General features: G+C 42.3%; 1 protein-coding gene across 2 annotated transcripts in view; it reads right to left on the minus strand.

Moving 5' to 3' along the window:
• Positions 1 to 3,962: 3,962 nt before the first annotated feature.
• The window catches only part of CA10 (carbonic anhydrase 10), a 426,373-nt gene continuing 413,593 nt past the window's right edge, over positions 3,963 to 16,742 (minus strand). For both annotated transcript variants that reach the window (XM_077328676.1, XM_077328677.1), the window contains exons 8-10: positions 8,279 to 8,433; positions 6,176 to 6,350; positions 3,963 to 4,727 (exon numbers count right to left, since the gene is read on the minus strand). In XM_077328676.1, the coding sequence (XP_077184791.1) occupies positions 4,705 to 4,727; positions 6,176 to 6,350; positions 8,279 to 8,433 (353 nt within the window). In that variant the 3' untranslated portion in view covers positions 3,963 to 4,704. The remainder of the gene's footprint in view (positions 4,728 to 6,175; positions 6,351 to 8,278; positions 8,434 to 16,742) is intronic.

The raw sequence follows: 16,742 nt of genomic DNA on the forward strand, positions 1-16,742 counted from the left end.
AATGTAGTTAATTGCAGTAGTTGAGTCTAGATATAACTAAGGCATGTGGCTAGATATGACTGAACCAGGAATAGATGTAGCTGATGTACCAGTCAAACCTCGGCATAAACACGCTGAGGCACCTGATTTTCTAATGTCATGGCTCTCTCTAATCTCATGGCTTTCCCAAGCTGTTAATCTGTTTTTTCAAAGGGGCAGGAGAGATCTCAAGTACCTGTTCTGCCTTTCTACTAACACAGAGGGACTCTTTCTTGTCAGGATTAAGTTTCAGCTCGTTCACTTTCAACCAGCCCGTTATTGACTCCAAGTACTTGTCTGGAATACCTTTCTTCTTCAGATGAATGAAATGTTCTCCTCAATTGACAGGGATGTATTATACATGGATGGAGGGGGGAAAGTGAATACAGGGCCCAAATTTCATTTTCTAATTATTTCTTTTATTTCTGGCTTTTCATACCGTATTTTTAAAGAATATATTAGTCTCTGAGGTCCACAGATCAATGCTTTTCCTTCAGCCTTTGAACACTACTGGAGTCAGCATGGGTTTGTGCTGTCTCAACTGACATAATTATCTTGCCACACTATCTTTGTTTTTCAAGAGTTTGCAAAAACCTCTTGATTGGCACTATAGGGCCAACCTATAAGTGTGAATGTTCATGTGCAGACACATCAGTTTCTTGGTTTAGCTAGGTAATCTATCAACATTTGACATTCTCTGTTGAGTAGTCCTTTTTCCTATGAAACTAGTGTAAGTTATCTACCACGGGTCAGGCGTGGAGGAATATTCGTTTCACCAAAAATACTTTTCTGTACTCTTGAATCCTAGGCATTTTCTTTAAAGGAACATGAGTTTTGACTACTCACAAAGCAGAATTCTCATTTTTGTGGAACTGCTGTCAAAACAAGTACTGCACAATTTGATGTTTTTCTCCTATGTGCAAAACAAGGACAGCTTGATGCTTTTCTAGCAGGGGGATCCAAATCTACAAATAAATGTGATTCCAGGAATTTTAGCAGATCAGATTGAAAGAAAAGCCCTTCTCAGATGTTACAAGGGCAATGTAGGGGGATGGAGAAGAGCAGGATCACAACAGTAAGCTCTTCTAGATAACACTTGTTCATTGGGATACCTGAATGGAACCTTGGCATATATGGTTCTCCTTATGTATTCAACCAAATATAGAAAGCCTGATGCATGTACACTTATATGCACATTGGCTTTATAAGGCACTCCAATGAATGTGTGTCAGTTGGGGGCAGAACTTATCACACCCCCACACACAATGTACATTATTTTCCCTCATGAGAATGTCTGAAGTATTGTATTATATACATTATAGGGGTTAGGTGGAAAATTCTACAAGGTTAATGTCAAGACCCTGTTCATTGCTTACCTGTTCTCATGGTTTTACCATGGGATATTTCAGGTTGGGAGAGGGGTTTGGAGAACATATGTAGTCTTATTGCTAGCTTTTCAGTTTTAGCAAAGAAACAATAAAGAGATAATAACAATAAAGAGATTTCCTTTAACAGTGAGTCTGCTTATTGAGAATTTGACAGTGATTTAACAGTCAGGCATTAACTTGTTAAACACATTTATTGAGTTCTTGACAACAATCAAATAGTAAATGACTTAAAATATGAAGAGAGTCTTTTGAATGGCTTCAATCTTTCTGTAAAGAAAAACCTATAAAATATAAAATATTAAAATGGAAATGTATAGTAAAGGATTTTGTCAGATGATTGGTATATAGGGCAGTAAAAGTGTATTTGTTTTGTGGGATCTGGCTTAGTGGGAGAGCATCTGCTTGGCATGCAAAAGGTTCCAAATTCAATCCCAGGTATCTCCAGTTAAAAGGATCAAATAGTGGGTGATGTGAGATCTTGGAGAGTCACTGCCAGGTTTGTGTAGTCTTGTTGTTTGATTCAGCTTGTGGCAATTTCAGGGATGTCACACATGCATATAAAATCAGAGCTTCAGCATATGGTTGCTGGGATGATCTGATGCCATACCCAAATACGGTGATTTGGAGTACTGTTTGGAATATAGCTATAGCATGAGTGTAACAAGAATCAATTAGGGAGTACCCATGCCATGCCATCAAAATGCTGGGTTTTAATCTTAAAAACATCTTATGTTTTATGTTTTTAGTATGCTTCATTTAGTATCAGACCCCCACCCATTTCTGAGCCTCTCAATGGCTTCGGAAGAAGCGTTTTGTGCACACTCCTTCCTCTGACCCCCTGCCTCTGCAGTCTAGTTGTTTCCCTCATAGGCTACTGCTTGGACCCTTTTGAACAGAAAATGGGAAACTCTACATATTCTTTTTCACTTCCTAGTCTCTTGTGACCAATCATCTCATGCGACATCAAACAGCAAGTCAGGTCTCACCAGTTGTATTTACCTGTTACAGCACAACTGACACAGCAGCTTTATAAAAGCTTATAAATTGCCACAGCGCCTTCTTGGAGCAATTACCAGGCCTGCAGACCGCCTCTCCCCCCCCCCCCCACTGATGAAACAATCAAGACTCAAGAAAAAGTGAAATGGGATCTTCTTCTCAAGTGTAGAAAAAGAAAAGGGGATCGAATAATAGAATAACAGAGTTGGAAGGGACCTCCTGGGTCATCTAGTCCAACCCCCTGCACAATGTAGGACATGATCATCTTGCATACCCAAGGAATTGCTAATCGCCACTGTGGGATGGTAGGTGACCAATCTGGATTCTGGAGATTTTTGGTGGGGGGTATCACTTGGGCATGAAATTGGGGTCACTGTGGGTGGGCAGGTAGTTGTGAGTTCTTGCATGGTACAGGGGATTGGTTTAGTTGACCCTGGGGATCCCTTCCAAATTTACGATTCTATTATCTGAGTCCTATGCATGATTACTCAGAAGCCTGCTGCCCTGTATTCCATCAGGCTCGCTCCCAGGAGTGTGCCCCATTCAAAGTCCCCCCCACCCCTTGTGCGTAGCTGTAGCTTTCATTTCATGGGCTTAGTCATAGGGAAACCAAAGTGATTGGGTAAGTTGCTTAAATAGAGAACTCTGCCCAAAGTCTTCACTCTTTACACTTGTAACTGGGGAAATGAGCTAAGAGAGGCATGATTCAACAGTAATGACATCTCACAGGTAGCTGCTATATGGGCAAAAAAGGGGGGTTCTTAGACTTCATGGTACACTCCAGCTCACTTCTTGCATGGCAATCTACTGACTTGATTCCTGCAAACCAGCCATTTCCACACTGGGAACTTCAGTGTCCCGACTCCAATGCGGGAGTACAAATCTGGGGTGGATGAGGTACACTGGGCCAAATGTTCCCCCATGCACGAGCAGGAAGAGGCGTGGCAACCTGCCTCAGCTCAAACTCCAGCCTGCAGCCTAGTGTGAGGCCTCCAGTGCAGAAACAGTCAGATTATAAACTGCAGAATTCTTCAACTGTACTGGTACATGTGAGGGGAAGAGGTAATGGGAAAGTGTGAGTTCACGGGGTAGCAAATAGGATGACCGGAAGGCATTAAATAGACCCTCCCCAAATGCTGGTTTCTCCCTTGAAATTGCAGCCCCAGAGGCTACATCCTGTAAATAAAGAATATATCAGTTAAAAGGACATTGGAATGCTATACCATGTGTACTTTCATCTCTAGCCAAACAATTCAGCACAGGGAATCACAGTTGCAGAGAATTCAGCTCTTGGTTGTGTCAAAATATGTCTTGTTTGAAATTAGTGGCTAACCTGGGTGTTAGGTTCATGCTTTGAACTGTCTGAATAAGGTTCACAATATTTTAAAACTGCCTTCAAAGCTTCTGAAGCCTAAAAAAAATTATACAGTAGAATTAAACTGACACTCATTTATACATTCCCAATCCTTTGGGACAGAGCAGGCTGTTTGATATGTAGTGAGAGGTCTGCTGGACTTTTATTTTCCAAAGGAAAAAGTAAACCAAAGCAAGTATAGGAAATTAATTTGTTAAACACATTTATTGAATTGTTAACAGTAACCAAACACAATGTATGACCTTTGTAAAACAAGAAACAGAAAAAAATGGAATAATTCCAGTCTTGGCAGTTCCTACTACGGCTATGCGATGAGGGGAAAATATTTCAATTTCCTTTATATTCTTCAGGTTATCTATTTACAGAACTTATCTCAGTATCTGTCCATTATGAAATAAACAGAAGGGGCATGACCCAGAAATAAGTTTCCCTTACAACCATCTAGTTCTGCTTTGCCAGTAACCAGTAATGAGAGTGACATGAGAGCTTTCCAAGGATTACTTGGCACACAGAACACAAATCCACTTGGATGCGGTAGTGAACCACCATTTTTTTTTAATGGGAGGATGATGAGAAAGGGAAGAGGGGAAGAGGGGTACAGAGGAAGGATTTCATATGTACAAAGTCTGAAAAGTCTTTCCTTGGTAAGCGATAGTAGTTTCAGGAAAACAGTATCAAAATTGTAATCATGTTAACGGTAGATAGTGTCTTTTTTGTTTTGTTATGACTGATCGTATGAATAAATTTCATTTAGATGAATTCCCAACTTGGCATCCTTTTCTCTGGGGAGAGGGGAGCACGACCGTGTGTGCCATCTATGAAGTACAAAGACCGAAGACTGAATGAGGCTGGGGGCTTTCTGCATTATGTCAATTCACAGTAGTAGCATTCCACTGAGGTTAAGAGTTCTTCCTGCTTCCGTCTTAATTACTTGAGCAGCCATTCGTTTACTGCAAGGGGACGGGGAAGAAAAGTGGGTTTCAATAATTACTTCTAGTACAGAAAACCAACGATATGACTACAGAAGATTAGAAAAATGATTAGAATATAGATTTTAGGACAGATACTGCGAACACACTGAAAACCTTGTTAAGAATGGACTAGATTTGATGACTGCTTAGATGGAGAAAGATTTTCTCTGTTGGAGGAAGGCTTGGCAAAAGGGAGGTATAGAACTGAACTTAAAGGGAAGGAGTTGTGGCTATCCCAATTTCCTCACCTTTTCTTCCTTCTCTCTCCCATTTCTCTGTCTCTCATGTTTTCTTCCTTCCAAGACCTGTTCTGTTATTGTTTCTCTCCTCCATGCTTATCAATTACTTTCTCTTTCTGCCACCTAAGGTTGCCAGCTCTGGATTAGGAAATACCTGGAGACTTTATGGGTTGAGCCCAGAATGGGCAGCATTTGGGATGGGGAGGAACCTTAGTGGACTATAATGTTATGTCCACCCTCATTTTCTCCCAGGGAACGGATCTATGTCACCTGGAGATGACCTATAAAATCAAGGGATCCCCAGGTACCATCTGAGGATGGGCATCTTCTATCCTGGCTCCATCACTCTTCCAGTTTCCCACCTGTTCTCCCACACCAGCAGCAGGAATGCCAACAGAGATTTACAGAGATTGGCTCCATATGATTGGTTCCTCTAAGTTGCTCAGAGAAGTGCACATTGCTTCTTACTCCTGTATTTTATATTCACTACACCCTTGCAGGGTATGTTAGAATAAGAGTGACAGATAGATACAGATTAACTTTAATGGCATAAAAAATGGAAGTGATTGGCTCAAGGTCATCCAGAGGAGCCTTATGGCTAAATACAAATTTGAACCAACCTAGTTCAGTATTTTAACCACTATACCACAGTCTGAGCCTCTTGTGGCGCAGAGTGGTAAGGCAGCTGTCTGAAAGCTTTGCCCATGAGGCTGGGAGTTCAATCCCAGCAGCCGGCTCAAGGTTGACTCAGCCTTCCATCCTTCCGAGGTCGGTAAAATGAGTACCCAGCTTGCTGCTGGGGGGTAAACGGTCATGACTGGGGAAGGCACCGGCAAACCACCCCGTACTGAGTCTGCCATGAAAACGCTAGAGGGCGTCACCCCAAGGGTCAGACATGACTCGGTGCTTGCACAGGGGATACCTTTACCTTTACCACAGTCTATCACATTGGTTCTCTCTGGGGAAATGGTAAGAAACACCAAGAAAATAATGATCCTGTGATTTAAAAAAATGAGTATTATAACTGGGCCTTAGTGCAACGAGACTGGACTTCAAAGGCAGAAAAGTCATATCAGATTTTCCCTTGTGCATATTATTTTGTGAGTTGTTTAAAAGCACGGGAGAAAAGAGTCTGCAAAAGAATTATCAAAATCATTCTTTTAAAATGAAATGATGTTTGAAGCATACCTCTATACTGTAGTTTCTGTGCTCTATTGTTTGGGCAATCTTTCCCCTGTAAACTAAAGTTGATGTTTGTTCGAATACATCGGTTGTTGAGAGGCTGGACTGGTCTGAAGTTGTCGCTCATACTCAGAAATATCTGTGAAGGCTGATTCTGGCTTAGCAGTCGTAATGAATGCATCTGAACAAAACATAAATGCACCCCCATGTATGTTACTCAAAGGATTTTCATGACTTAATTTGTTGTGGGAGCATACTATATGTTCCACTCATCAACCCAGGATAATTTCATGTACAATCAGGAAAAAATAGACTGTTTATAGTAAGGTCTTCATGGAACCAGTACTTAGAATAAAGAAATAAAATAAGGATTCTGCACCAAGCTGAATTGAATTCTGCTGCCTTTATACTGTAGGCAAATTTCAGAAATTTAAATTAGGGATGATGATGAAATCCTATTTGATGCATCACACAATCAATTGTTGATTCTTCCCCATCTAGATTCAATGTATGGAGCAGTTCAAGAGGAGTTCACAGTTTATGTTCTAATTCTGTGTAGACCACAAACATGGAGAAAGATTTTTCATTAAAACTCCACTGCTGAAATTATGCTTTTCCTTTGTGGGCTTGACATGTCCCTTCCCTTCTCCACAAGGCACAAGAAACCTATGTTGTAACAGCAGAATCTGGTGTAAGGATGTAAAACCCCTCCCCATAATGGTACACTTTTCTAACTTTTCAAACCTGATGCTTCTGCATATATGGGGAAATTAGGTTAAAATGTTTTGAGAGCTATTCTCAAACAGTAGGTGTTCTCAGGGGAAGGTGAAAAGGGACTGAAAATTCATCTTGGCTGTCAATTACCAAGATTATCTCTTGTGTCATATGAAATCGAGACAAGATCTTGGGCATAAAAGTCAAGCTTGGGTGCAAGACCTCCCTTTGGTTTTTAATGACAACATATAATCAAATATCACTTCTAAAGGAGCAGTTAAAGGGTGTTGTTGCTTAACCACACACCACCTCCATTTGTAAGAACAGGATTTCCTGGAGCTCAGTTTCCAAGCATTCGGAAGGACCTCATTCACTGCTGGAGAGAATATTATTTCCTTGTCCCACACCTCCATTCTGCAGGGTTGAGCCTGTAAAAGTCTGGTGAAACAACCCACTGAGTACCAGCAGGTCTGGTTCCTTGGGAACAGCCAAGAACAGACTCCAGGAAATCTCTGTCAGAGTGAAGAAACAAATCTGATGAGGCCAGAATGGAGCTGTGAGGATCATATCTGACTCCTCTCTTCTGGCCTTTTCTACTACTCTTCCACTAAAGGAAGAGGACGGAATGCATAGATTAGAGACCCCTCTACCTTAAAAGCATCTCTTAATGACCCCTTCCCTTTACATGCCTGGGAACAATATTCTCTGGGTTTGGCACTGTGTTGTGTTGCAAATGAATCTATGTCAAGTTGACCCCAAACTACACTTAATACACTTCTTAAGCAGGGCTCTCAGCCATGATCTTCAAAAAAAAATTTCTTACCAAATGTATTCCTGAATGATGAAACGGAGGCAAGCTACAGCACAACCAACTCCTTTGGTGGCAAGAGAGTGTGAAGGCGCTGCCACATGGGAACACATGCTCCCAGGGAGGAGTCAAGGTGCACAGCACCCGCTAGAGGCTTTTCAGCTACAAAATCTCTCCAGAGCAGGCCTGCTCATGTGCAGTCCCCAGGTGTAAACTGCACAGAAAATCAATGATCAACATGGCCAGAAGCTGGAGAGGTGAAGGAGGTTGAAGTTCACATATTTGAAATGGCCAGCCAAAATCTATGACTATGGCCTTTACAGTGCAATCCGAAGCAGTTACATCCAGCTAAGCTCACTAAAGTCCATGGCTTTATAAGGGTGTAAGTCTGCTAAGGAGTAATCTATTCTGACCTCAAGTTAATTTATGAGGACTTAAAAGGTTTCCTCTAGTACAGGGGTAGTCAACCTGTGGTCCTCCAGATGTCCATGGACTACAATGAATTGTAGTCCATGGACATCTGGAGGACCACAGGTTGACTACCCCTGCTCTAGTAGATGTGTCACATAGATGCTTATTTTTCTTACCTGCATCCTAGTTATGTAGACGGGTTTGTTCATTAGTATCCAACTTGCCGTTTCATAACAGGGTGGAATCGTCATTGACCCATCATATGTAATGAAGCTAGAGGTTTCGGGGTAAAGTTCCTCGATATTAAGTCCCTGCAGTAAATATGCATCATCTAGAGAATGAATGGGGACAAAATATTTAGCAAAATGCAACATGCAGATCCACAAGACAAATGTTTAAGGTCTAATTAGGAACCTAATATAAAGGTTCTGATGATATTCTACTACAACTTGCCATGGTTTGCAAATTCAAAAAGAGAAACAATTAGCCCTAAGCAAACCTAGAAATCTTCACCCTGAATCACACCAGCAGGAAAATCAATGAATCTAGTTTAGGCATTCTTGCATTCAGAGCTGTGTAGATGGCTTTAAAATGGAAAACATTTAAATACCCAACTTATCTGTTCCACATAATATATTTCTGGTAAGGCCATGGAGGAGGAGCGTGTCTCATGGCTTAAGTGTCACTCAGTGCTTAACACCCACTCAGGGTGGCTGTCCTGCCCCTGAATGCCTCCTCCTCCAACCGGCTTGCCTGTCTGTCCAGCAGGCAGCCAATCGCCTTCTGTCCCCCACCCCTGACCATCCCCTTCTCCTTCCACTTCCCTCTGAGGCTCAGAAGCTGTAGATCCCTGTCGCGTGTGAGCTGCCCCTGACGGTGAGATTCCTAACAGCTGCCTGCAGCCTTTCTAGGTCCTGGGGGGAGGGAGAGGCCATCCGCAGAGTTCTTCCACCCCACTCCCCAATCTAGTGCCCATTGTATTCCTGAATGCAATGGGGTTGGCCCCTAGTTTTATTTAAAACCCTTTGGGCTTGCAAGTCCCTCAAACATAGCACATAATACAGAATAAAAACAATTTACAGTAAAATCCACATTCAGTTAAAACCCCTTATGTGCCTAAAAGGATCCATGTTTTAACAAAAGAAACCAGCATAGAGACATGTATTCAGAGGCAGATTATTGGTAAATCTTGGTTGACATAGAGAAAAGTTGTATAGGGCACATGGAGGAGAAGGATCTTTCCCAGTCCTGCTCTCTGAGACTCAATGCGCCAGGCACAGAACCTCGGACCTTCTGCATCCAGAGCATGTGCTCTATCACAGAGGCACGGTTCCTTCCCATATTAAAACAGAAACGAATTATATTATTTATTTCTTAAATTTGTATTCTGCCCTATCTCAAATGGCTTCCCATAAGCCTAAAAGAATGTCTACAACATAAAACTGTGTATATTTTTGGGGGGAGAATTTTCTATAATAGGGGCATAACTACCAACAAGACCCTGTCCCTGTTCACCAGCTGCCTACCCTCTGGAAGAGTAAATCCCTAGATCAAGAGTGGTGTATTTTGGGAGTGAAAAGTGCTTCCTGCTAGAGGAAAATGATCCACTATGTAAGATGGGACTGTGCAAGAGGGAAAGAAGTGTATCATTTAATTGATTTTTTGGGGTATTCAAAATGCTTCATCATCGCAGTACAACAGCTCTGTAAGTGAAATCGGTGTTCTACCACACCCTGCAGTTAATGTGCAAATGAACATGCCCAGTGCTAGGCTGTGTGGCTGTGGCTCAGAGGCAGAGAAATTGCTTTGCATGAAGAAGGTCCAACTTTCAGTCATCTCCACCCAAAACAATTGGAAAGTAGAAGATGCAAAAGACCTCTGAGACACTGGAGAGCTGCTACCAGTCACAGCGGACAATTGACCTTGACAGACCAATTGCCTGCCTCAACAGAAGGCGGCTTCATGCATTCCTGGGCTGAGTTCTTGGAAGACGTATGGTCTGAACTGTCTCTCCTTCATAGCTCATTCTCTCTTAGCCTCTACTTTTGACTAGCTGAATGAACAAGTCTTTCAGTTACTGTAGTGGGCACAGTACATCCCATAACACAAACATGCAATTCCGGAACATAAATTTAGAAGAACTATATTACCGCAATATATTGGGGGGGGGGGAGGGTTTATTGGGAAAATACTGACTATTGTGCGTGGCAGGAGGAGTCGGGAGAAAAGAGAGTTGGTTAACAATTTTTTGTTGTTGTTGAACAAATCCTGGAAAGGCCAAGGGTGTTTAGATTTAATTACCCTTGCACTGCAGAAAAAGATTGTTCTACCTTGTTAAGGTTAATGCATGATAATAAAGCTGCTCGCTGAAGCCTAATGCCCTTTAGTGCGCACAGTGGGAGTGTGGAAGGCACCGAGAGCTCACTGAGAATGCTCGAGCCAATGAGAAAATACGCTGTTAAGCAAACGGCTAGGCTTCCCACTTATTATTTTTTTTTATCACATCTTTCCTTCCTTGCTAATTAATGAGCCATCCCTCTGTAGAGGATTTCAGGGTGAACATGTTATGTGCTCAGCCTATAATTAGAAAGAGATTGAGCCTTTAAAAGCCATCTGAGTAGACTGCCACCTGTCATGCTTTTGGTATCTATAGAGCAAAATGCTCAACCATCATCATTACTCTCTCCGTTACAACGTCTTTAGCAGGAGCTGCAGCACAGCCCCCATTTTACAGAGAGGGGACTGAGATGTAGGGAGAGCGTTGCCTGCACTCCCACAGTTAGTGGCAGAGAAAGGACTTCAATCATTCTTTTAGCTCCCAGAGCAATGCTCTACCCCCTGGGGCAGAACTGCATTTTGCACATTGCTCTCAGGAGCCCCTTTCAATTGCATGACAGTGTCCGCGCATGGAGTGTTTAAGGTTAGCAAAGAAAGAGCTGCATTACGTACGCTGTACAGGTCTTCTCATCTAAGTTGGTTCAATTGCATATAGGCTTACCTCCATGCAGTGGCAAAAAAAGTAATTCAGTAGAGGCTAATGAAGGTCCACAAGGTAACTGCAGCTGACTGCTCGTAAAAGATGGAGAGGAGTTTAACAATCCACTGGAAGAATGTTGTTAAACTCTAATGTTCAGAGAAATACCAAGCTCCTATGACAAGCCAAGGTGACAATCACAGGCATTCCAGTCAACATGTGATTGTTCCTCTGGAGCACTTTTATCTCTGGGTCAGCTCAGTCATTCTATACATCAAATGACTGTTATCTGTTCCACATAATTTATTTGGTAAAGCCTTGGAGGAGGAGTGTGTCTCATGGCTTAAGTACCACTCAGCGCTTAACACCCACTCAGGGTGGCTGTCCCCCCCCCCCCCCCGAGTGCTTCCTCTTCCAACCGGCTTGCCTGTCTGTCCAGTGGCCAGCCAATCGCCTTCCTTCCCCCCACCCCTGACCACCCCCTCCTCCTTCCACTTCCCTCTGAGGCTCAGAGGCTGCAGATCCCTGCTGCGTGAGAGCTCCCCCTGCTGGTGAGTTCCATAATAGCTGCCTACAGCCTTCCCAGGTCCTGGGGGGAGAGGGAGGCTTTATGCAGAATTCCTTCACTCCACCCTCCCCCAATCTAGTGCCTATTGTATCCCTGAATGCAACGGGCTTGGCCCCTAGTAAACCAATTAATGGGACTCAACACTGTGTACTCCGGAGGCGAGAACTGATCCGAACGACAACCGGTCACTGACAACACCGATATCTACTGCATGACATACAAAGAAAAGTATATACAACACATCCTCTTGAATGTATTCAAGCACCAATCTTTGGACCTGATTGGATGCTTGTTCCCTTTCCTGAACTGGCAACCCACCTAATAACAGCCAGTGCAGGTGAAGAGCTATTGAAAAAGAAAAACTTTTACAAATGCTCAGCACTTCTTCACTCTGTGTCCAGTCTTGCTCCAAGACTGATAATCACATGCCATAAACCAGGGGTAGTCAACTTGTGGTCCTCCAGATGTCCATGGACAGTTGCCAGCATTTGCTGGCAGGGGCTCATGGGAATTGTGTCCATGAACATCTGGAGGACCACAGGTTGACTACCCCTGTCATAAACCACCAACTCCACAACATAAGTAGCTGGAGGATTAAGTCCTGAGTGACCTTTGAAGAAATCAGGCAGCTGATTTCTCTAGGGCCAGCCTTACCACTAAGCAACTCCAGGCAGATCCCAAACACAGCACTTTGTGAGGTTGGTGGTGCTTTAGCTGCAGCAGCTGGTGGAAGGAGCTTTCTCTTCCTATTGATGTCTCAGGACATGCAGTTTATGCTGCTCCTGATCATCAAAGACTGGAGGAAGGATGGAAGGCTTGATGTGAGATAAAAGCTAGGAGAAGCTCGGCAGAAAGCAAAAAATAAAATAAATCAAATAAAAAAAGAATTCCGAGCAACAGCCGAAAGGAAGCTTTGAGCAAAAAAGGAAAAGAGGCTTGAAGGACAGGCGTGAGGTGTATGAGAATCAGCAACCTGCTGGGTCATAGAGTTGAGCAGTGGCAGAATAGTAGAGGGCAAAGAGAAGAGCATGGCAGAGTGTGACTGCCTAGTGCTTTCATGGGGACAGCATGCCCCAAGAGCTTGGTAAACTACAGAGACAGCAGCAAAGGTGCAGAATGCGGGAACTATTCAGAATCCTAGAACCTGTGATGAGGGCTTCAGCAATTTCAGTATTTCCACACAAAGATGCTGGAGGCTGCCCATCCAGAGCGTGCTCCAGTTGCTTTGGAAGGGCTTAGCAGAAGAACATCTGCTCTGCATGCAGGGAGCCCCATCTTCCAAAAGACCTCCAGTTAAAACAGTTAGACAGTAGGCGATACAAAAGATCTCTGCCTGAGACCATAAAAAGCCATTGCCAATCAGAGCAGACAATAACAACCTTGGTAGGCTGCTGGTCTGACGCTATATAAGTTGGGTTTATGTGTGTGAAGGAATTTTGTGACCTGAAGGGAAGAGGAAATTGAACAACCTTTACCTACCTATTTCAGATCCTACTTCCATGCACCTCACCACTCTTCACCCACATTATGCTGTCCATTTTCTCAAAATAAGGAAGTGTTTCATCTTACAAGTCAGTTTCCCATAAACAGGAATAAGGGGCAGATTCCATGTCTGTTAGCACATGTTGTGACTGGAAGGTGGTAGTGGAAAGAATGGCTAAGAGAGCATTCTTGCTAAATGTGAGGCATTTGGTGCTGCTCTGGTCCCACAGAGCGGACGGCTAGTTTGCTCTCTTCTACCTGTTTGGCTTCATCTCTATTGTTTACATATTCAGCCCACACTAGCTGGAGGCCTGGGATGCTGATTTTGTTTCCAAGCCAGAGGTTCCAGATGAAAGTATAAAACCAGTATTGTAGCATTACTGAAGCAGAACTGTGTTAAAATGTTAATACTTAGAAATGACTGCATATAGCAGAACTCTGTTAGTGATCAATATTTGTAAGGGAATGAATTATAATTTTGTGGGAATGACATGAGGCTCAGGATGGTTTTTCATTTTCAGGCCAATGAATGGTTTCTGACTCGTCACAGCTCTCTCTCTCTCTCTCTCTCTCCCCCCTCTCCTTTCCCCAACTGTTCATTATTTATGAAGCACAGAGAGTGATGCACAACATCAAATAGCTCAACTGAAATGAGGTGTTTCAAATTCAGAAGGCCAGCATCTCCTACCAGCCCCTTGTTATTTTTCAATGAGACTGGTTTGGTGAATATTTTACCAGGAGACTGAAAATTATAATCAGGTGTGCAAACAAACTTGCTGAAAATATATGCTTGGTTTCATTGGCTCATGTTGAATTAACTTGCGCTGCCATATGCCCACCTTTTATTATAGAGAGCTGCTACCAATGTGGGACAGCCATTAAAGCTTTAAGTCACATCCTGAAAATAAGGGAGCCAAAACTGTTAGTTTCAATTCTTGCCCTTGGAATAGACGACTGCCTTATTCTGACTCCAACCTAGCTTCATATTCTCTGGTCCAATTGGCAGCTGCTCTTCAAAGTACCTGGGCTCTTCCTCAGAAAGTTTTGTGCGAGATTTTGAACTGACGATGGAAGGGATTGAATGTCCGATCTGTGCATGCAAGTCATACCCCTCTTTTTTGCCTGCTGGAAGAATAATTGTCAACATGCATTCTTGATTTGGTTTTTGGTTTCTTTCATCCATTTTGTGTTAAAGGCTTTGTGCATCGTCTGTAATTGGCAATAATATTAGACAAAGCCCATATTGTCATAGAATGCATGGCATCCATCTATAAGTCTACCAACTATGCTACCTTTGTCAAAGCAAGTTGGATACCAAGAGAGATGAAGACAAGCCCAAACATTGGCTTGTTTTGTGCCACTACCCACAAAGAAAATGGTGACAGCCGCAATCAACAAGTGAAGCCAGGATCTCAGCCAACAAACTGGACTGATTGCCCATATAAATCTTTCACCCCATACCTTTCTACTGCTGAGTTCGTTGTATGATTATTGGATGGCCTCAGCAAAGATACTAGTCCTGTGCCAGTGTAGCACAATACAATTCTGTCTCAGTTTTGGCAGCTTTTGCAATATTTTTCATGATTTATGCAGTCATGAAGACAGCAAGCTTAATCTGAGCTGAAATCATCCACTGTTCAGGTTTTGGCATTGCTTCTAACTACTGTCTAATCAATTTGTTTCCTGTAGAGTAACGGAGAGTCAGCACTATTTGGGGTGCCAATAAATCCACAGATATTTAGTTGTCGAATTACTATGCATTGTATATTGTAATCCAGAAATCAGTGGTGTGGCTTTCAATTGTTATGGCAATGCCAATGGTAGATGATGTTTTGAACCTTTTAAAATGTTGCACTTACATAAGCACAACGGGGAGCCAAATGTAGAGTATGAGCAAAGATAACAAGGACAAGTCAATGACAATTTTTCATATTTTGAGAACATTTGGCAGTGGAGAGAAAAATGTGATGAAAGTAGTGGACAAGAGGAATCCATTCAAGGCTATTGACCCAGAATTCTGCCCCCCAGTCTCAAGTTCCTTTGGTGGAAGCCTGTGTAGCTGCAAATAGAAATTCTGTTTCCTACTGATGCAAAACTTGGCTGACTTTTTGAGGAGTGCATATATGCAAAGAACGGCAGACGCTGTCCATTACCAGGTGAGTCAGTTCTGTCCCCAAGTGCAATAAGTGTGACTGATTTCCTTTGTAACTCTGCCTTGTTCAGAACCCTGATAGAAAGTAAACATTTATGTCTCCCTCTCTCCCTCCATCTTTCTAGCTATATTTCTGAAAAAGGATGATTTGTAAGATCGTGTTCTGCTGATTAAAAAGTAATGGCTGTATCATGCTTTTCTAGGCAATGGAAGTCAACAAAGAAAACAACTCATCTCTGGCTTATATCACTGTGATGCTGCCATTCATTTTGAAGTAAAAGCTGAGCTACATGTTCAGAAGTGTCACATGGTGCAGATTTTCTAGAGCTTTTCCATTTCAGATAGAAGATAAGAGAATAATATGTTTGAATGCTTTCTGCTGTTTGCAAGTCAGTGCATGAAGACTGTGGCTAACCTAATTGCTTTTCTTTGATGCTTATTCTCAGTGTTCGGAGAGTCTTGGATGTGAGGCAGTATGCTTGTTCTACAGTTCTCTATGGGTGCACAAATGAAGTGGGTTGACGAGAAACTGATTCCCTAGGACAGTCCAGTTGAATGCCTTCTGATGTCTGGAGTTCTAATTCAATCTTGTGAGGTTGTTGTGTTGGCCCTTCATAGAATAATCAAATCTGCTTTTTTCAAGAAGTGATATCTCAAGTTTTGAGATGTCTGTGATTTGTAACTCTGTTTCAGTATATAAATCTGATGAGATGACCAATAGGGTAAAGTTGCTTCAAACCTGTGCCCTTTCTGAGTTATACATATCCAGGAATGGTTTTGCTTTATGTTGAAGGCTTTTTTTTGAAACTGAGGAGTGGGCCACAAGCTTAGTATTGCTGGTTTTTCATTTAATTTACTATAAGATGAGGCCTTAGATATTAAATAGCAGTCAGTCGATTACCTGAGAAGCTAAACCAAGAATGGTGGAGGTTTATACTGCCCAAAATTATAATTCTAGAAGCAGTTTTGACAATGTGCATACTATCAGCAGAGTGAAACTCTGAGAACTTGTAAAGTGTTCAGTTTAATGGACAATTCCTATGAAGTTCATTAGAGAAGTATATGTTGTTATCCTCAAGTCTTCCTTTACAACTTATCCCATCACTCAGGCAAACTGTGGTTCTTCAGCCTATTAGACCACAAGAACTCTACATCAGGATGACATGCCATTTTTCTGGGGCTGGAATGAATCAATTACATCACTATGGATCACACAAGTACCTTTTCCTTAGAACCATCTCAATATAAGATATGCTCATGTTACTCTCTTCCCTTACAATGAAATATATCCTATTTCAATTCTTCTTCGTCTTAGTGCTTTGCCTTTGTGGAAGCAACTGTTAGTAATATTGATACTTGTCCAGAGTAGACAAGTATCCACTATGAGTCTTGAATGAGAAGACGGCATCATCTTATAATGAACGCACTTCTATTTGCTTTACTAAAAACTATCTACTCATAGAA

Source organism: Paroedura picta, chromosome 3 (assembly GCF_049243985.1).
Source record: "Paroedura picta isolate Pp20150507F chromosome 3, Ppicta_v3.0, whole genome shotgun sequence".
Taxonomy (NCBI): Eukaryota; Metazoa; Chordata; class Lepidosauria; order Squamata; family Gekkonidae; genus Paroedura; species Paroedura picta.